The 22,814-nt window shown below is 36.6% G+C and overlaps 1 protein-coding gene across 1 annotated transcript; it reads left to right on the top strand.

Annotated features, from left to right (window-relative positions):
• The first annotated feature begins 2,036 nt into the window (after positions 1 to 2,036).
• Positions 2,037 to 21,469, top strand: LOC124802573 (palmitoyltransferase ZDHHC3). The gene is made up of 5 exons (XM_047263445.1): positions 2,037 to 2,182; positions 2,307 to 2,446; positions 2,535 to 2,664; positions 9,877 to 10,035; positions 19,285 to 21,469. Exons 1-5 carry the CDS (start codon positions 2,064 to 2,066, stop codon positions 19,544 to 19,546), a joined length of 810 nt encoding a protein of 269 aa, XP_047119401.1. The 5' UTR covers positions 2,037 to 2,063; the 3' UTR covers positions 19,547 to 21,469.
• Positions 21,470 to 22,814: the final 1,345 nt, after the last annotated feature.

The raw sequence follows: 22,814 nt of genomic DNA, 5'->3' as shown, positions 1-22,814 counted from the left end.
CAAACATTTGTCTACACTGCATATGCATGGAATTAGAGTTTTCCATGTGAGGCAATCCGCAGAAGAAACTTGAGAGCACACATTACACTCGCTATGAAGAGAAACTGTCACAAACAATTATGGCGGGAATGTAATGCACTCAAACTGAGGAAACAACGCAAAACTGATGCAAATGACGATCACAAGTAATTTATCATAACGTGCGCCACGAGATTTAGTATCATAACTTCGATATGTATCGCTTGGATCCCTCCAACTTCGATAGGCAATCATTCTTGGGATTTACCCAAATTCATTTAATGGCAAACCACCACAAATAACATCACCAATAAGGACAAGGTTCAGCCATGGTTCATTGTCAGCTTCCTTGGATCAAATGAAGTTTATTGAGTTTCCGCCTTGTTAGTAAAATGAAACATCAGTTATGGATTTTAATCGCGTGTTTTTCTCCCTGGACTCAGTATGACATGCACAAAAAGATATAATGATGAAATATGTTCAACAGCTACCAACTGATATCAACTATTTGCTATACATGAACAAGACAAGAACGTGTAAAAGCCAGCTAAATTTTTACATTCAAATATTTACATATACCTTTACATTTTTACATGTTCATCAAATAAAACTGTAGTGTTAAGAAAAATTTGTACTGAGAAGTCTTGTAATCTGTTGAATATAACCAAATTTAACAAGAAAAGTTATGATATAAAACTATCAGAAATTCTGGTTAATAATGAACTATTGCCTAAATTTATGTGACTAACTCAGAGGCAAAACACCACTTCCAGTTAAGACACTTTCGAACTAAAAATCGGCACTCTGTTAATTTTTCATTCTAGCAAAGTGTGTCTTGGAATACCAATAATGAATTTTGGAAGTACTTGAGATAAAGCATGTCTGGATGCCTAGTCTCCTGTTTCTTTCCTATTCCTTCCCTGGAAGAGAAAAAATTGAATGAACAGGAGTACCTAACGTTCCATTTCTAACTTGTGAATATATAACTTCATCTATAACTTCTTTCGTGTGTTTGAATATGGAAAAGTGACTGCCTCAACACCTGGCAAATTATTCAGGTGACAGGAATCGTAATATCAATGATACAAAATTACCGATTTGTAGCTATGGCCTATTTTAGCAAACGTCCAGCTTCGATTTGAACAAGATAAACCATGTGGACATCTAGTAAACGAAGTAACTATCACAACATCACCCAAGTTACGTAAAAAAGAAAGGGACTGAGTGTAAATCGGAGGAAGGAAACGTGAGAAAGGTAGTAAAAGACACTTTTATAACAGTTTCTTCTATTTTACCTCGACGAAATCAGAATTAGACATATTGCGTTTAGTATACGTAACGTCTCAGAATAATTAAGTTTTCTAATTTCAATAGAACCAAGTTTTTTGCGTGCGAAAATAATATTGAAAGAAACGATATTCAGTTAATAACCATTACACTTAATATGAAAAGGATACTTGAACTCTACTATATTTTCTGGGACTGTGCTGTTTTCACTTAGATAGGGCGTAGAGATAAAATCTTCTGAGAGCAAAACCTCTTGAAGTTCCTCTTCGTCTTCCTCCTCTAGGCCATAACTACTCTCCTCTTCCAAATTTTCGCTCGAAAATGACTCCTCGCCATCTGTAGGTAGCCCTTCTATATCACTTTCAGTTGCATCCGACATTTCTGTATGAATATTCAGTGCAAACCTGTCGCATGAAGCAAAATGACAGTAATGCTTATAAACAGATGTTTATACTTCATTAACAGTTTCTTGTTTCAGTACTGAAATTTTATTGTCACCTAAATCGCAGATATATGTTTCTGTATTGCGAATTCACAACGGCGACCAGCAAATTGGCCTCAGAAATAGGACATGAAACGCTTTATCTGCATAACTGATTTAGAATTGCGTGAAACTATCTGAAACGTTTATTTCTAATTCTATAGCAAGTTTAGATGATGATATAATTCTTATTGAATTGTGCATCTATCTCACGCGCTAACTCCAAAGATAAACTGTGCGTTAGGGAAGATATGTAGTTGACTGGTGGGGGTGTACGATGACAGTATTTGTTAGAGATCCTTGTGGTATTGTATGTATTTTGATGACATATGTGGCTGTGCTTTATGCAGATTACGTAGTAGTAAGATGGATTATTCTACAGACTATGCAAAACAGGTAGATGTTGTTATTCGTTCGCACTCTTGGTTTCGTACGCACGAGAAGCCATGAAACTGACGTTTCATTAATGTTTTGGTTAATATGTTCACGTTTGTATTTTCTAATAACACGCATGTTTCAGTCTTTGGGGACCATTCCATGTTGTACTCTTCAATACAATTGTTTTTCTGCTTGGGATGGCACATTTGAAAGCAGTTTGTTCGGACCCTGGCGTTGTTCCGTTACCTCAGAACAGAGTCGATTTTTCTGACATTCATTCAGGTATGTTATGCGCATATACGTGAAGTGTAATATTAGTTTATGTAGCTACGACCTTGAACAAATCTGCTGTGATCGCCTGAATGTCCAGGGTCACAGAATTCACTACAGCGAGAGGATTGGACTGTGTGTACAAGATGTGAAACCTACCGACCACCAAGAGCGCATCACTGTCGAATTTGCAAACGTTGTATACGCAGAATGGACCATCATTGTCCATGGTGAGTGTTCTGCATTTTCAACATTGTTTTGTATCATTAATGTGAATTTGTGAACAACTTGGAGATTTGTAGATAGGTAGACGTGCCCCCCAAAGTTCAGGTGAAAACTGTTTTGATAGGTTGTTGCGATCTTGGCCGTTACTTATTACTGGGCATGTATCGTAATAATTCAGTATGTAAAACTTCCAGTGAGAGTTGCGAAGTACTAAATATTTTTGATATTTTTACATAGTATTTTCTCTTCAAATGTTTTGAGAATAAATACTTTATTAAATTATGCATCATTACCTCGTGAAGTATTCTCGCTAGAGAACTGTGACAATGCTAGCCGTGTATAGGTGCTTCTTCTATTGCAAAGATATTTTGCTTTAAAACAATTTCTCCTTTTCCCTTAATTATAAATCGACGTGTATCATACTGCCACTGATGGAAATATACTCGCCTGTTTAATGTACTTCCAAGATACAAAATGACAGACTTCGTTTTTTGTGTCCCAGCTCTCTCTTTTTACATCTACTTACATACACTGCAAACCTCAGAGAAGTGTGTTGCAAATGTTATCCATTTCTTGTGTCATTCACATATGCAGTATGGGGAGAATGATTGCTTAGACACCTATGTATGTTTTGGAAGTAGTACAATCTATTCTTCGCAGTCTCTACAGTAGCAGGCTTTTGTATGTTAAAAGATTCGTCAGCCTAAGACTGGCTCGTGAAACTGTTTGTAGCTTTATGTGGAGTAGTTCCTATCCATTGTAAAACATCTAGCAGTTCAGGTTCATCATCATTTCCAGGAGCCTTCTCCATGGTTTGTTAGCCATTTGGTACAGGTTCCATGTACTTGAGCAGTATTATGATAGGTCACACAAGGGTTTTATAAGCAGTCTGCTTCATAGACTGGTTATTTTCCCAGTCTCTTACCAGAGAACCAGTTTACCCTCTGCTTCACCATTGAGTGAGCCTATGTGATCATTCTGCTTAATGTCTACACAATCTGGTATTTGTAAGAATTGACCAATTCCAGGAGTGACTCTTACATCTGACAGGAAGTTTATGCAGATTTCCCTCCCCCTCTCCCCCCCCCTCCCCCACTGGTAGCATTTCATTACAGATATGTTCATGATTTTCAAAAAGTCTGAGGTTACTATTATAGTGTACTTCACATTGGAAGGTCTCTCTACAGAGAAGAGAGAGCGATAGGATTGGGCGGCGGTGTGCCTTCCTTGTATACTGTTACAAACTTCTGTTGCTGACTCTTAAGAGATGTTGCTGTGGATGACAATCAGTAAAATTGCAACACTACTGAAGTATGTGTACATCACAGTTTGGACGTGACAGTTTTCTCTGTCTGGTGCTATTCACATCAAGATGTCTGGTGACAGACTGTATCTTATTGGTCATCTAGACTTACTAGAAGGCGGATGCACAGAACATGTTGAAAGTGGGCCATCTTGTGATGTGAACTGGAACTTTCTGGAATGCCTGCTAATTCGTGTGAAGCATATTAAATTCTGTTTGAGATACATTATTATTGAGCTCATAGCATATTGTAAGATTCTACAATAGACAAATCTGTTATATTAGATAAATGTTGTTGTTTACTTCTGCCATACGTTATGTAGAAGAGTGTGACATGTTCCGTCTTCCAGCCACTGAGCATGGTTTTTGGTTGGTATCCTTGGATGTGGGATCCCAACAGTCTGCTTTGACCTGTGAAGTAGTTGCGCTGTGCTGCGATGTGTTGTGTAACATCATCGAGCATCACTGTTTTGGAGTGGAAGTGAAATGTTTTTGTAGAGAGAATGGTGCATGACGAGGTGGTGTGCTGTAGTAGTTCAATTATGTGGTGCGATGTGTCTGTGAGGTATGTTATTGTACCGTTTAGTGTGCTGCAGTCATAATTATGTGGAGTGTATGAAATAACATAATGACACAATAGAATATATTCTGCAAAATGTTGTCATATAAAACACGATATGCTGTAAAATTTAAACTGTACTCTTAGATCTCTGTGTAACCACTGTGAAAGTGGATCAGTGTTCTTAATTAAATCATAGGCGAAGGTTGGTGGATCACTGATTAATATATCAAATGTGCGACTGTATTTACAACAGATATTGATCTACCTACCTATTCCCATGATTTAATTAAAGAACATTGATCCACTTTTGACGTTCATCGAAAACTAATTTATCATAAGTTTCACCATTTTGTCCTATCAGTTTCATCATGATGTCATGTTCACTTCTCGTCTTTCACTGTGCATACAATTACCAACTGCAGCATGCAACAGAAAAGCTGCCAACACCGTAAGTGCACTTATTCCATAATGTTGAGCTGTGTGGGTGGATTGGATAGCCTACCAGTTTTTGTAGTTTACTGGTGTCCTGGTCTGAGTGTGCTGTATAGCTGAAATGGAGATTGGGATAACAGCTTTTATAGTTTGGGGGGGGGGGGGAGGGGGTTATTCTGGTCTTGGGTTGAGGTATACAGGTTAACTGGAGACTGGGATAACTTGATCTTATGGTGTGTTTTGTATGGTTTTGTTGGGTTTATTTTTTGGCATTTCAAGTGTTTTGCAGTGTTGCGTCTTAAATCATCCTTTTGTTTTTATTATTGAATTTTTAGTTTGTTCCTGCCCAAAATCCCTTATTCCCCACAGTTCTCCCACTGATTTTGTTGGGTTTAGTTAGTGTATTGATTTGCATGGTATTTGTATTTTTGTGTGTGTTATGATTGATGCCTGGGTTGCCATGTTTAATACATGTGGTAATGTCATTGGTCAAAGCAGATTGGTGGTATTGGAATCTCCGTTAATCCCTTTTTGTTAAAGGTATTTACAGAATGTTGTGGCTATGAAAGGCGTTAACTTGGGCACAAATTCTCTATCGAATATGACTGCAATTCCATCGCATCCTAAATGTTATCCAATTTCAGCCATTTTAGCTGTTTCTCAGTAACACTGACGCTAATATCTGCATCACTCATTTTTGCAGTGTTGGGAGATTTAAACTGTGACAGTAAAAAAATCTGCTTCATAAAATGAGAGCTTTGTTGCATTTAAGTCTGCCTATAGTACTTACTAGACAATGGCTTACACAGTTATACTGCCCTAGCCTTGCCCTGTGACCCACCAGAACATTGATAGAAACCTCTACAATAGTGACCTTTTCTCAATTATATTATCCCTGCCACTGTTGAAAGTATGACACTGGGCTCTTAGGTGAGTCAACTGGCAAGTCTTAAACTCTGAAGCACAGCTAAACGTTGACAAAGCAGTCAGCCAGCCAATAAAACATGCTGCTGCTGCTGCTACTGTCATATGTGCTGCAGATGAAACAGTTACCTTCCACAGATGAAACAGTTACCTTCTCTTGGACATCCCCCAACAGAAGTCTGACCTTGAATGTCTAAAGAAGTAGCAGAGGCTAGTAGAGATCACAGTAGTGTGTTCCAATTCCATACCATCACACATCAGTGGACAATTTACTTTAAAAGACTTCAAAAGAAGGAATGGGAGGGGGTTGAAGGAGAACAAAAATTTTAACTGAAAAATGAAGAGAGGTTATTGGGAACAATTAGTCTCCTCTGTGAGGGAACACTTCTCATCCTCTCAGTATGGACTAATCTCTGCCCTATCTGGCTATGGGAATCTCTAACATCTCTGCTAATGGAGAGAGGATGCCTCTGTCCAGCAATTATCATCTAATCTTTGGAATATTTGAATCAAGGCAGTCAGGTAGATGCTGTATTTCTTGGAAAGTATTTGACACAGTACTAAATCTATGCTTAATGTCAAAGGTATGGGCATGTGAGGTATCAAACGACATTGAGGATTTTTTGGTAGGGAGAACATAGGAAATTATCTTGGATGGAGAGTCATTCTATTCCATATTGAGTTGGAAAGGGGGGGGGGGGGGGGGGAGATTGATACAGCTTGACTAAAATAAGGTATAGGTTAGTAGGACATGCCTTTGAGGCATCAAAGAATTATCAGTTTGATAATGGAGAGAAGTGGGGGCCGGGGTTATGAATGGTAGGTGCAGACCAAGGCTTTGAATACAGTTTGCTGGTTCAGGTGAGTGTAAGTTGCAATGCGAAGGTGGTCTGAAAAATTGTCCACCTTATAGTGAAAATGAGAATTTATTTTTCAAAGACCTTTCGTTTTTATTCAGTTTCATTTCCTAACATTAGTGCAACTCGTCCATCAATGTTCCAGAGATCTTGTTCCATATGTGTAGTGTTCCTATGAAAGTGCTGCAAAATACTCATCTACAGCTGCAACTGCTTCTTAGTTGACTAGGGAGGAAGACTTTGTTTTAGGAAGAGATGGAGGTCGAAGGAACCAAATTTGGGGGAAAGGATGGATGTTCCAACACTTCATAGTGGAGATCTCACAATTTTTCCATTGCCGAGACATTTTTGTGGACAGATGCATTGTCTTAATGGAAGATGACTTCTGCAGTACAACTTTATTTTTGTGATTTTTGCTTCTACACCTGATGGGTTAGATTTATATTCCCCAGTTTTTGTGACATTAATATTTTACTCACTAGGTTAGAGTTGTCGCATTTTTCTTAAATCTACAGAAGAGGAGATTAGGTAACATTGAAGAGTCACAGAATTAATTTGTGAATATGTAATTGGAGTACCTTATGAATCTTTATAGAGTTTACTAAATGCAAATGGAAGTAATGTGCTAGTGCTTCTTTTAATAAGCAATTTCGAAATTTTTTTCCGAATTGGTCACTTGCGCATAAAACAGTTTTATCTTTGGCTGTAACAGGAATATAATTCCCAAAAAGTTGTTGAGGATTCAGGCTCCTCTCCCTGATGGGTGATGTTCCTGAAACTTATTGTCAACAAGTAAACTTCATTTTGTGAGATTAAAGAGCCAATTTTTTGGGATTAGTGAACATAATAGAATGAATTTGTAGCAGTTCATTCCTAGTTTCGAAAAGGTCGAAAGAACAAGCAAACTATGAAGAGATTAAATTAAGAAAGGATACACCTTTGTCCGTAACAAGTTTGTAATGATGCTACACATTCTTAAACGAAGAATAAATTCATGAAAGACAAATGCTTGATATTGATCAGAGCAAACAGAAATGACAAGGAACCATCAAAAATCACATTTTTATTCATGGAGATGGTAAAGTGGTTCAGATTACATTAGATTAGATTTACTTTCATTGCAGTTGATCCATAGTGAGGAGGTCCTCCAGGATGTAGAACATGTCAGAAAAACAATACATGACAAATATTTACAACTCAAACAAATAAGCTAATGTACCAGTCCACAGGTCCCAAGTGGAATGATTGTCATTTTTAATGAACAATATATGAAAGAATCATTTTACAAATACTAATGCACTGAATTAAAAATAAAATTTTTTTTATTTATTTATAGGGTAATAAACTTGTAATACATCTACTAAAATATTAACAATAAACACATTATTGCACTGAAATTGTGCAGAAGTTATATTGTACTTATATACATGAACAAATCAATTGGTTCTACTGAGAAATTCATCAATGGCGTAAGAGTTGGCCACCAATAAATCCTTTAGGCTTCTCTTAAACTGAATTTCATTGATTGTTAAGCTTTTTATGGCTGGTGGTAAGTTATTGAAAATGTGTATTCCTGAATAATGCACACCTTTTTGTACAAGACTAAGTGACTTTAAATCCTTGTGAAGATTCTTATTTCTAGTATTGATTCCATGAATTGAGCTGTTGGTTTTAAAAAGTGATATATTTTTAATGACTAATGTCATTAAAGAATAAATATATTGGGAAGCAGTAGTTAGTATCTCTAGTTCCTTAAACAGGCTTCTGCAGGATGTTCTTGAGTTCACATCACATGGAACTCTTACTGCATGTTTTTGTGCCCAGAAAACTTTAGCTTGGTTTGATGAATTACCCCAAAAAATAATCCCATATGACATTATGGAATGAAAGTAAGCATAGTATGCCAGCTTTTTCATTTTTATATCCCCTATGTCTGACACAATTCGCATTGCAAATAGAGATTTGTTCAGACGCTTCAGCAGTTCTGTGGTGTGCTTTTTCCAGTTGAATTTATTATCTGCTTGTCATCATATGTTAGGCATATACTCGTGGGACACCCCTTACAAGTTCTGAACTGCCTGTAGTGTGTTTTTCAAAGTTTAGTGACAAGGAATTGGCTAGGAACCAGCGATTAATGTCCACAAATATTTTATTAGCTGATCTTTCTATGACTACACTTGATTTGCTATTTATTGCAATGTTTGTATCATTGGCAAATGAAACAAACTTGGCATCTGGTAATGTTACTGATGAAAGGTCATTGATACACACAAGAAAAAGGGCCCTAAAATGGAACCTTGTGGGACCCCACATGTGATTAGTTCCCAGTTGGATGATGCCTGATAGCTTGATACGTGTCTCTTTCCTAATAACACCCTTTGTTTCCTGCCAGAGATATAAGATTTGAACCATTTTGCAGCATTTCCTGTTACACTATAATATTCTAATTACTTAAAAGGATATTGTGATTTACACAGTCAAATGCCTTTGACAGATCACAAAATCATTCAGAAATATGCTAATACAGCATTGTTGACAAGTTGCTATAGGTAAGTAATTAGACAGAATAGTAGAGTTTTATAATATTCCATGTTATGAATTACTAATTTGAGAAGCTTTTATCTTGGTGGACATTAATTTGTAATGATGACAGTTACTACTTTGCAACAGAGAGGCATCTTGCCCAGCAAGCAGCATTTTACCGCTTTGAATTTTTATTCCTATTATCCTACAGTCCCTAATGACCTTGACTGTGAATCATTGAACCTTAACTTAAATTTTAAGCCAGATGGTGCTAAGTACTTGGTGTGAACTGTTTGTTGCAATGGAATAGCTTTCAGGTACTTAGAATGAATGTTGGGGGGGGGGGGGGCTGTTAAGTCTTTTATTACTATTGGAAAGAAAATAGGGCAGACATTTTGAGCTTTTATTCAGTGTATTGTGTGTGTGTGTGTGTGTGTGTGTGTGTGTGTGTGTGTGTGTGTGTGTGTGTGAGAGAGAGAGAGAGAGAGAGAGAGAGAGAGAGAGAGAGAGAGAGAGAGAGAGATATCTATATCTTATCAATGAACATAATCTAATCCCACCAAATAGTGTTATGTACACCTCACAGATTTTATTCTGTAACCATTTTTGTCCTCAGGATAAATAATTGTGTTGGAGAGCAAAACCAGAAGTATTTCATCCAGTTCCTGGTTTACGTTGGTGCCCTAGCAGCGTATGCAATTATTCTTGTGATAGTTTCATGGGTAATGGACTGCCCAGAATGCAGTAATGAAGTGACAGTAAAGCAGAGTAGAATGTGAGTGTTGAAACATGATTTACATGAAGTTCATAGTTTCATTGGAAAATTTTAATATAACAATGGAATCATTTAATTCTGAAATTCCAAAATTATTTAGGAGAAATAAATATTCCATGCCACATCTTTAATTTAATGGTAGAATTTCTTTTAGCCATGTGGAACAATTCAGTTTCCTAAACTGAGAGATTGTAATATTACCTTATTTGAAAAATATTCCTAATTGCAATGATTATCACCTGGAGTTCACCACTTATGTTAGTAAATATCTTTTAAGGCCTTAAGGGTGGTAGGACGTTGAATGGGCCGATTTGGAGCAGGAGAGGCACCACAGGACATTTTAATTTCCACTGTGTATACTTTTAAAAGTAAATTCATAAAACTTCATCAGCATGACCAGGAAGGATTCAGGAAGTAGCAGCGGAAGTTCAAAAACATAACAAAATAATTTTTTTTCATGTGAAATTTCATCATTTTTTTCACTTACTATTGGCAGCATTTGTTGCTACAGGTACACTTTTCTTCATAAGTAATAGAGACTGATCGATGAATTTTGTGCAGCATATGAACCATACTTACAGGTGTCTGAAACTCTAGAACCTATTTAATTTATGAAAAAATGAATGAGCTGTTGCGTTTTAAACTTTATGTTTAGGAAAAAATCAAATTTTTTTTAGTTAATTAGCTCAATTTTTACCACAGTTTTTAATAAATTTGAAAAATTCTAGAGTTTAATACACCTGTAAGTATGGTTTGTATGCTGTGCAAAATTCATCAAAGAATCTCTCTTACTTGTGAAGAAAAATGTACCTATAGCAGCAAATGCAGCCAACAGTAAGTGAAAAAATCATGAAGTTTCATATCTAAAAAAAAATTTATTTTGTTATGTTTTTGCACTTCCACTGCTATGAGTGCGAATCCTGAATCCTTCCTGGTCATGCTGACAAAGTTTTATGAATTTATTTGTAAAAGTGTAGACAGTAGAAAATAAAATGTCCTGTGGTGCCTCTCCTGCTCAAAGTCGGCCCGTTTGACATCCTACCCCCCTTAATTTAACTTACATAAAATTAAGAAGTTATAATTAATCAGTGGCCATATGTAGAGTGCAATAAATGTAATATAAAGCATTTAATCTGTCCTTAGTATCCTGTTACACAGAAAAATGCGTATTACATGTGTAATCACATTGCGAAGTACATTTACGTGATAACCAAATGCTTCTTTTTTCTTTTTTTAGGTCTCTCTAACTATTAAATGTTCATAAAACTTCTGTAAGTCCATACAAAAATCAATACAAAATGTTGGTTCTAGTACTTTTCAGTAAATTTCCTTCACTTCTGTGGTAGGTCACATTTTCAGCTGATTGATAAGACTTGATACTTTGGATTTGTAATATACATAAGTAGTTTCTAAATATTTAGATTTTTGTGTTTATGGAAACCTTCCTATCACATGCTTCTGTTTGAGGAAGCCAAATGTCCTCGTGGGTGAAATATGACCAGGCTTTCACTGATGTACTGGTATTGACTTACTCATTTGATATAGGGCTTAGCAAATATGTGCCCTTTCTTTTCTGAACTGTACTCACAGTACAGAAACTGGCGGCTTAAGCAATACTTCATTGTAGTTTTCTAGTGGATTTTCCCATTGTTTCATTCTAGTTTTATAGTGTGTTTTCCCATTGTTTCGGCTGATATGACAACCTTTTTGTAAAAAGGGATATACCACATTTGAAACTCTGTTGTTCCACTTTGTTTTTGTTGCATAAATTTTAAATTGACCAAAATGGCTGGATTTGGGGATAAGTGACACATAGTAACATTCTCATAACCATGATCATGATTTTACCTTCTGCATGCATCACTGAACAAGTTGAGTTCTTTCATTTTGTTTTTGAGGACAAAGGCTTCAGTGTAATGATACAGAATGCACCTTTCATTAAGACCTCTCTTGCATTGGCCTGCATGATAACAGTGAAACATATCTTCCTCTATTTTTATGTTTATTTTAAAATTAAAAACCCGCTTTCCTCAAGGGTTCAGCATTTATTTGCCAAGTACAGGCTTGGAGACTCCTGGGGGTTCCTGAGCTGCGGGCTTGTGCTTCCAGTCCTGTCACCGTAACCTCTGGACATGCTTCAGCAACCACCATATGGTGTGGCGGTGGAATATTGTGTGTCTCAGGGAATGGGGTTCTTGGCTTGACAGTGTAGATTGCGAGGATGGTATAAACCTCTATAAAAAGCACTCAATCTCAAGGTGTGCCGTGTGCTGATGATGTGCATGGCTGTTGCAGGGGAACAGTCACTAGCTGACAGCCTCTGAGGAACCTGCCACGCCTCAGTTCTATAAGGCTTCCTGAGGCATGGGGGGGGGGGGGGGGGCTCTGTTTGAGTGGACCCTTATTTCCATAGGTGCTCATGGGTCCGAAATGGATCCTCCGAAATGTTCTTTTCCTTCTCCCAGCTGAAAGGGTAGGTCGCTGATAGGTACCAACACCTAGTTGAATAAGAGGGCTCCTGTAGCCTGTCCTCCTGATTCAGGAGTGAAATCTGAGTTTCAGGTCTAGTAACAGAACACGTGCTGACAGTCAGGATGTTTTTAACTGTCAAAAGGAAAGAGGTCCTCTTTGAGAAAGTATAGCCTTTCTGTATTCAGAAGGCATTGCTTTCAGTTTAAAATCTGTTAAGCAGTTGCGTAATGACACTGTTGGTGGAAACTGCTAGTTCCTAACAAGTTTAAGAACCTACAGAATGCACATTGCCTGAGGGAATATACCATCGAAACTGAGCTGCACACCACCTTGAATTACAGCAAAGGTGCTGTGACGTATAGGGATCTGGTAGACATTCCCAGGGAGGACGTGAAAGATGAGTGGGCTCTAGAAGCAATAGTTGACGTTCAAAATATCATGAAGAGAGCGGATGGCGATCTTGTAAAGTCAGACTCCTTTATTCTGATGGTTTCATAGCACAAAACTTTCGGGACATGTTTAAGCACGTTTCCTTCACCTAAGTGTGTGGCCTTATGTACCCAACCCAGTGCAGTGTTTCAAATGCCAGTGCTTTGGGCGTACTACTATTGGGTGTCGTGGACAAGCTGCTTTGGTAAGGCTGTGCATGAAGTGATGTGTGTGAATTGCTCTGGACTTCACCTTGTCTGGAGTCAGGACTGCAGTGTGTATCTGGAAGAACGGAAGGTACTAGAGCTTAAAACACCGCTGTTTCCTTTCAAGGGGGGTATGATTTAATACAGTTATGTGCTGCTCCCTAAATTCTCAGTGTTGAATCTTACCAAGTATTTTTTTATGATTGATGGTATCAGAACTTCTGATAAGTCTAGGAATGTGCTCAGGGTATGTTCCTACCTATCTAGGCCAATAGTGTTTCGTACTGAAAAGAAAAGGTTGCTGCTTCAAACACAAAAGGTGTAATGGACATCCACAGCTAAACTTCACATTGAGTAAAAAGAACCACTGCAGCACTATAATAATTAAAAAGCATGATCAGTTTTGTAACATTAGTTACATCTTCTGAAGTTCTGAACAGAAAGAAACACAGAAGTAACCCCAGAAAGTGACAATGTTAGATAAAAAGAACATCACATCATTCCCTAAAGTGCTGAATGCAAGTGACATTTTCCCCCAATTCCTATAATTTCCCTCCATTCTAAAAATATTATTACAGACTACAATAAACTAATGTAAAAGTGGGAGGGGGGGGGGGGGGGGGGGAGAATAGCTGGAAATAAAAAAGAATATGAATAAATAGTAAAGATACAACACAATGAGGGAACACAAGAAAAAACTGGAGGAAAACTGTATCATTGGATCTCACAAATGGACTACAGGGCAGAGCAATGGCTGACTGCATATTAATGAGGACACAAATGATGGGTCACTAGACAGGTGGTGCATATGTAGAAGAGCCAAGGGCAGACTCCATGTGAGAAAAATACTAGAAATTGTGTGCACACGAGATTACAAAGTAAAATACTAAGATAGAAAATATAAACTATAAATGGAATACTATTTGACTGCATAAATGATGCAATGTGGGAAACTGTTAAAGTTACATACTCTGAAAAAGCTAAAAGAAGAGGGACCTATAAAATATCAGACTGTAAAGACACAATGAGGGAGACAAAGGAGATGACAATGCAAAAACTGGTAAACGGATTGGGTTATTATTGAGATAATCAAAACTAGCTAAGGTCAATTTATGTGAGTACCATACCAGATGGGACAGACGAACATTTCAACCTCCTTATCAGTACCTCTCTACTAGAAGTACTAAGTGAAAATACGATGTTTAAAATGGTTATTTAAATATTCCACTTCGAGTGTCTCAATTAGGTAACCTGGTCAAACCCTGTCGTTAATTATGGTGCATATAAGAAAATAGGACTTAATATACCTTAACACCACCCTGTGATTTGGAGGAGGGAGATGGGCACAAGCATTCATGGGCATTAAAGTGTGTCTTACATACTGATTAGGAAATAATTTACAACATTTTCTAAGTCCCTGAATTTGAAAAAAGATCTCTCACAAAAGTGACTGGGCAACATTAGTTCATTAAAAATGTGTTTTAAGACAGTCATCCCCAGTTTTGTAAGACATCAGTTTAGCAAAACGGCTTCTGTATCCAGTTCAGTTACATGATTGTTTAGTTTGAGAAAATGACATACGAGCACTGTATGAAAAAGAAAGTAATATTAATAAGAATTTGTGTCTCTCACCTGTACTTATTGCAGTTGTTAAGTCAAAACTGTTTATGTATCCAAGCATGCAAGCATGTAGACATGTATCCACTACATCTAGGAAGAGGTTTTGGATAGGGGGACATTACATTAAGTAAACTTTTGGCTGGGTCTGAACATTATTACTGACTATAGAATTTGTTTTAGTGCAAAAGTATCAGACTTAATTACAATTTCTTTTAATCAGAAAGAAATGAGTTTAATTGATAAAGGTCGTAACTACAATCCTCATAACAATCCTTAACAATAAGAGGCTGATTTGTTGGTTCCCATGCAGTATTTGCCCATGATATTCAATTGTTGACCACAGTTGAATGTAATGTAATGGTAAACACCAATAAAGTGACTGAGCATCACTTGGCTAAAATGAGTGGGTTTAAGATGATCTCATCAGTTCCTTCTGAAAATCGTATTATCACTAATATTTAAAAAAAACTAGATGATAGAGGCCCTCAAAGTGCACACCAATAAGCCAAAGGTGGCGGTAATTACCTACGAAGAAGACTATGTGGGTAAGGTTTATAAGTTCACTGTGGATAATCATAGAGAAAAATGAAAGTTTGACCTTGCATTTAAATACCTCGTTCCTATTAACCATACCTTTGAAATTGTTCCCTAAACAGCAAGAAAGACACACTCTAGTGCCTATGAATTCTCGTACCCACAAATTAAGGAGAGGTTTTAAGAGACACAAGTCTGATTTTCCTATACAACCCATAATTAATGCCAAGGGTGGATCAGGGTACTATTTAAGAAACTCATTGTGGAATATTTAAATATTTTAAGCATACCATTTCACTTAGTAATTCTAGTAGAAAGGAACTGATTAGGAGGTTGTTTGCCCCCATCTGGTACAGTGATAGTCGCGTTTGACATTGAGAATGCATTCTCGAGAATACCCTCTGACCATGTTGTTAGCATTGTTAAGGACAACCTCAAATAGTGCACTGGGAGGCTAGTAGATGGAACTGATGTTTTACAGCTTCTTGAGTTATCATTTTAGATATGGAGCCAATTTCTCTTTCCAGAAACAAGGGATTGCCGTGTGTTTGCCCTTGTTGTACACATTGGCCAATATATTCTATTCTGAGATACTACATATTTACTGAGTTGACCTTTTTTTTTTTTCAGACAAAGTGGTACTGTTGTCATGGTTTGTTGTTTTCCTTTTGGATAAAGGACCCATTTCTGAATGTACTTATTTTCTTCACCTCCTTGATGACCTCAGTGAGCGTGCAGTTCAACACTGTGCGTAGTACTAATAACACTTTGCTGTGTTTTGACCCTGCAGTCACACTGCAGGATAATTCTTCTACATTTGATATTTATTGGGAGCATGCCGTGGCAGATCTTAGTGATACATGGTTACTCCAGTCACCTTCTCTATTACAGACAAGCTGCTTTTCAGGCTATACTCTTGAGATTGCATAACACTCCACTGTTGGTGAAAGTATTCAACCGGTAATAACGCGTTATAAAATTTGTAAAAATTTTTAATGCATACTGCCGTGCCTTTGTACAGAATATCAATAGAATCACTCTTAAGAATCTTAAAGGTTCTCTGATCCCACCCTCAGACTGGCAGGAGGGTGTAAGCACAGCAGTTCTATTAGGTAAGTGTACCACTAAGACAGTTTTAATAGTGTTAAATACTCTGGTAGGATTTCATGTCATGTTGACAAACAGCTTTTGCTCTCAAGATTATCTCGTTATATTTTGTTCCCTGGAATAATCTGAGGAGGTTAAGACATTGTGAAAAAATGAAGGGTGACCCTTCAACGGTAATGATGGCATATACAAGTATATCAGCCAGAGGGGTAAAACATTTGAGGTCAGGTTTAGGGAACATCTGGCTTGAGCTCTAGCTCAACTTTAGGTACCTATTTTTCTGATATGGGTCAATCTGTTGCCAGAATTTCATCCAACCTTTCAGTGTTGAATATGGAGTGTAAGGGCAATGTCCTTTGTTCTAGAAAAACTAATTTACCATGCTTTAAAGCAGTCTCCTAGTTATATTCAACACCCCATAGTAAATTGATAATCAATCTTAGCTTATTTTGATTATTTCAGTGGATAACACAGTCCATTTGACAGTTTGTGCATTGCCTCCTCCATTGTCTTCTCTCCCCCCCCCCCCCCCTCCCCCCCTTTCCCACTGTCTTTGGTCCTTTCTACAGTTTGATATTTTCAAAAGAGTGTTAACATTTAAAATAGTTTCCCACATTATGTCAATTATGCCCGGCAAATAGTATGTCTTTCATATTTTCTGTTGTAGTATTTGTCTTCGTAATCGTGTGTTCCCCTGATTCCTAGTATTTTTTCACACAATCTGCCTTGGCTCCTCTGCACTTGCACCTGCTGCCTAGTGACCCATCAATGTTTCTGCATTAGTTTTGTCATCTGTGGTGCTGTCGCTGTACTCCACTCTTCAGATCCGATTGTATGGTTTTCTTCAGGTTTTTCCTTTTCTGTGGGCTCTGGCTGTAGGCCCAGTTTCTGTGTTAGTTTATTGTTGACTGTGCCATGATTTTTGGAGTGAAATTGTAGGAATTGGCTGGGAAAAGTTTCATATTAATTGTAGTCCAATATCATGTTGTAATTGCAAGTATTGGTCATTGCCACATTTTGGTTTACTTATCTTCAGCTAATTTTGGCAATGACCTGAATTTTATTTTGATTTTTTTATTAAGTATTGTCATTTCTTGGTATTATTTCTTGTTTTCTAAAAAGTTTCTCTAGAATTTTGAAGGTACACATAGTAGAGAAATAGGTCTAAAATTTGACATGATCTCCTGGCTTCTTTTTTGTAGCTAATCTGTTAGTATGTTTCTGGTTAATTATTAGAATTAAGACACTCACGTTGTATCAGGTGCAAATGCAGTGGAGAGCAAATCTTTACGCTTTCTTGGTGGGTCTACTGCCAGATCACATTTGAGCTTTCTCCAGTTGTCCTCTCACTCCTGTTTATCGCAATTCCATTTACTATCTGCTGTTATATAATTCCATACCTGGTTGGTTCTATCCTGTTTATGGTAGCACACAATGTGCTTTTCATATCTGGCAGTGATTTGCATGAGTGGAGAAAAAATCCCTGTGGCTCAGATATCACATTAAAGTAAGTGTTTCCCTATAGCTAGGTGAGTGAGTCATTTTTCAAACTGGATCTGCCTCCAGTAGGATTCACATCTAAAAAAGCACTGAAGTTCAAAGCAATCTTTAGTTTTATCAGTTACTTTACACTTATGTATTATTTTGAATCTTTCCTCTCAGTATCACTTCTCCAATGTGGAAAGAATCATTATTGAAATTTTATTCATTTGTTGTCAGTCAATAATTATTTACTAATATGTACATTCACTTTGTCCAGTGTTTCAAATAAAATAGCACAAACCTCTCGTGTTTCGGAAACAATGTGAATTTGCAGGAAAAAACTCTGGTATAATCACTGAAATAGCATGAAACACATTTTGTTCTTATACTTTCTTCTTTACATTAAGCAATGCAGAATCATTATAATGAGAGTGCAATGCATAACTCCAGGTCTCAAATCACTTATTACATAGCAGTTCATGTGCACAGTTTCATCTTATAGGTGAATGATATCCCTTTGGACCTCTCCATTACTCATTATATGGCTCTAAAGTCTGCAATCAGATCATGTTTTGTATATTCCATAGTATTTCCTCGATGCAACTGCCTTATTAAAATGTAGTGGGTAGTGGGCAGAAGGAACTTCTGAAATTGGATAATTTTGATGAAACCTGGTCCCTTTCATTACCTCACACGATCACCACCACTTACAGGTATAGTACACCAGCTTGAATGTTATTGTTAGCAATGATCAAAAGAGCACAATCTCATAAAACTTCCTGCTTATCTTTCCCATCATTTGTTTTTGTGCCCCATACTCCCTCCTTACAAGTTCTTCTTGACTCGGTAGCAGTTCTGCTTGTGTCCTAATACGGGGGAGCATTGTCTTCTTACTTTTCTTAGATAGAAAGCTGGAATGTCACTTTAATAAATACGTGAATTTGAAATGGGGCTATGTTGAAGAATAAAGTAGCACTTTTTAGAAAACTTTTCAACTATACCTGTGAGCAGCGTATTGTATGGTATGTTGGACAGTTTTGTGTTGAATTTACATTAAATATTAAATTAATGGAAACTGTTAAATGGAAAATGAAGAATGATTAGCTTTAAGCTGTAGCATATGATACTGCACCAAAAGAATATTTAACCTTCATCTTATTTGTGTTGTACATCTCCCTCTTTGCTGTGACACCTTTTATTTCTTTCATTTAGCAGTAATCATTTCCCACTTTTGTGTAAACCTTAGATGGGTGGTAGATTGACCTGTTATTTTATACTGAATATTTATTTAGCTGAAAGTTATGCAAAACCCATTCATTCATTCCGCTGCTGCTGCTGCCTCTTGTCATTGGCACATGTAAGTCTTCCATGTTGATTTACTATAATTTGTATTTTTCAGCTTACACTGTGTGATACTTGTGGTGGAAAGTGCCCTGTTTGGAATGTTTGTGTCTGCAATCTTGGTGGATCAGTTTCAAGCGATATTCAGTGATGAGACAGCAGTGGAACAGGTGCAGCAGCAGGGTCCATATAGACCCCATAAACACAAATGGGCACTTCTCACAGAAGTGTGCGGCCGCAGTCATCCTATCTTTTGGCTGCTGCCGTGTGCCAGTGTACCTAAACACTTGGAAGAGCCATTGCTCAACCACACTGTCTGAAATTGTGTGTACTGTGATGTGAAGTGTTTAAACTGGATATTTGTTATGTTGCTTTATAATTTAAATTTGCCGGGTGATTGCAGTGATAATCTCGAGCATATTTCATTAACTGGATGAATAATGTTTTAAAAGTGCTATTGTGAGTCATATGGCTGAGAGTATATTAAGATTTTAATTTGTTATTATCATTTGTGATGTGATCCAAATGGTTTTTTTAATTTCTTTGTATGTGAAGGAGTCAAGATAATCCTTTTTTATTTATTAATGTTGTTAATAAGTTACATTTATTTATTGTTTTATAGCACATTGTGATATAATGTTGCCTTGATGTGTAACTTGGAACAAGGTAACTAAAAGTTTCCAGGAGAGATGATCGGTTTGTGTGTATTATTAACGTGTCATGAATTCATGAGCTAAAACAGTGAACAGGAATTCTGTTACCTTTAAATAATTTATATCCTCTCCGTCTGTCTGTCTCTCTCTGTGTGTGTGTGTGTTGTGTGTGTGTGTGTGTGTGTGTGTGTGTGTGTGTGTGTGTAAAAGGGGGGGGGGGTGTGGGAGAGGATGAATCAATATGACACATATATTCATGGAACTACTTTAAATTTTCAACTGTCTGCATTGTACACAATATGTATTATGAAAGTTGAAGAAAAAGCAATTGTATGTTTGCTGTAACGTTATCTTTTATTTCTGTTGTAGGTGCAAAATGTTCTCTTTTACTTCTTGATCGTCCCATGAAAGTAGCATGAAAATCAAGGAGAAAAGTATTACTCTTGCTTAAGTATGTTGTTTAGTGATTTAAGTGTGACAATAATTCTGTAACACTGCAGGCTATGTTTTTTGTATGATAATGGTACTCTGTTGTTTTGTGCAAATCTGAATTGTATTTATTACCTTGATGCTTTACCAGAGCATGAGAGAATTTTTTTCCAGAAACTATGCATATTGCACAGAGCCATATCTTCTAATAGACAGAGTTAGTCAGTCTAAATTCATATTGTTGTTGAAAATGACATAATTATTTCATCTTCCCCATTATTTTGTTCACTGCTCACTTATTTTATTGGAAGACTGCCATACATGTTTTTGTACTGATATTCTATAGTCCTAAACAAACAAATAGAATTTTTGGCTTGCCATATTATGTATCTGAATTAGAGATGTAATGAAAAGTACATCCTGTACATTTGTAATGTCTACTTTTTTGTAGTTGACTATTGCACCCTTCAGAGCAAAGATCTTAGTAGGAAAACAGCTATTTTGTGGACTCAACTAAATCATAGTTAAAGGCTTCCGTCTTGTTTCAGAATACTGGTTTTAGGGCTTCTATTGTTTCTCTTAGCAATAAATAAAGAATTGTATGTTCATCAGCAGCTGAATAAGTGATGTGCTTTCAAACAAATACTTCTAAAAAAGATATGAAATTCAATCAAAATGAAAAGTAATGTTCCCCATCCATCTTTTGCTTACTTTTCCATATGATGTGGTAAAACACTTGGGCAGGTTTTACATCTGGTTAGCAATATCATTATCTTTGGTCTTTGTTTGTGAATGAGGGACTTATTACCATATATTTTGGCACCTTAAAGCCTGCTCAACCAATCCATCCCCAACCTGCTGCACTTTGTGTTTGGCCTATTTTTTCTGTTTCTCTGTCTTTCTCCTCCTGTCTTAAGTTTTTCTTTTATTGCATTTTATTCCTTATAATTTTCACTGCCAAGGCATTTTGTTTTCAGACTTTTCAAGAGAATTCAGTTGTTTGGAAAAAACTTGATTATTCTTTTTTCTGTAAATGTTAAAATTCCATCACTGCAATTTAATGAGTCAAATTGTAGTAGTCTCAAAAGTTGTTAATTTATGTACTACCTTTTACAACACTTCTGTATTCATGGTAACTGAAAAGTAAGTCTGTTAATAGTCTGTGAAAGGAGATTACTTATTTTCTATGTTATTTATCCTGCTTTTTAAATATGTATTAACCTTTGGTTGCGAAAGCTTGAATTTTGTGTGTATGTTTGTGTTTGTTTGTGTGTCTATCGACCTGCCAGCACTTTCGTTAGATATATTAACCTAATGGCCTTGATGAAGAAATGTTAAAAGCTTCTTTATTCCCATTCTGGCCTCTTTATAATCATACTGTCTCTAATCACCTTTGTAATCCTTCAGTGCACTTCATTGACTCCTACATTCACTTTTCTTTAACACAGTGTGCAGCAGTTTATTCTGTAAAATCTCAAGTGCTTCCTTTGTAGGCCTAAAGTAAAGGGGAAACATACAGTACAACTACTGCGTAAAATGTGTGATATGCAATTTGAATGTAAAAGATTTGATTTATTTTTGTCATTCTTACTCCACAGTTTCCAGATGTGTATTGAATGATGGTATTCTTGTTCCAACACTGTAAGGTTATTAACAATGACATTTATTTAGAACAATCTGTTGTCCAGTTTTGATTGTAGAGCCATTTTTGCATAGACTTGTAATGACTGTTCACCTGCAAGAACACGGGAAATGGCCAAAAGGGGCCAATAGCTACTATCAGTAATTTTACAGTCTTGTTGCAGCAGTATTGTCATTCAGTACAAAATTTATCGAGCTTATCTATTACATAATTTTGATTAGTTTATTTTCTATAAATCAGTGCTAGTGAATTCACTGCAGTGCTACAGATAGGATTTCCAAAGTGAACATGTGATGACAAAAGTTTTAATCAGTTATACGATTCTATATCTTTAAAGATATTTAGCATTATGTAATGGTGACTCACTTTATGCAAGGAACAGCCTCTATAACGAACTTTCTACATAAGTGTAACTGAAAACTAGTTCTCGGTGGATAGTAATGCTTTTCTGTTAAATTATAGCATATTCATCATGTCAAAAGCTCCATTGTTGTTTAATTTTTTTAGTTTTGATGTTAGAGCAAATTCAATGCATGTGTTAAAGGTTGCATAATTTTCAGTCACCATAAAGTACCTGTTTGTTCATTGTTGCTTAATAATATTGGCATGTACAAAGTTTTCAGCAGTTATTGATGTTAGCAGTTACCCTTAACTTTTATGTAACATATGTGAAACATTCCAGTATGACTTGGACTTGGATGCAGAAAAGTGAAATAATGTGGTTTACTGGATTATACTCAGGATATTAACTCATATTCTGCTAATGGCAGCCAGACATTAGTTTGAGAACGATCCTGCTTTTTCACTGTAAAAACTTTTTGTCCTTTTACCAATTGTGGAGAGAATAATGTATTTGTTAATGCA

Source organism: Schistocerca piceifrons, chromosome 6 (genome assembly GCF_021461385.2).
Source record: "Schistocerca piceifrons isolate TAMUIC-IGC-003096 chromosome 6, iqSchPice1.1, whole genome shotgun sequence".
NCBI lineage: Eukaryota > Metazoa > Arthropoda > Insecta > Orthoptera > Acrididae > Schistocerca > Schistocerca piceifrons.
Note: the sequence above shows the minus strand (reverse complement) of the source record. Positions and strands in the feature narration are given on the sequence as shown.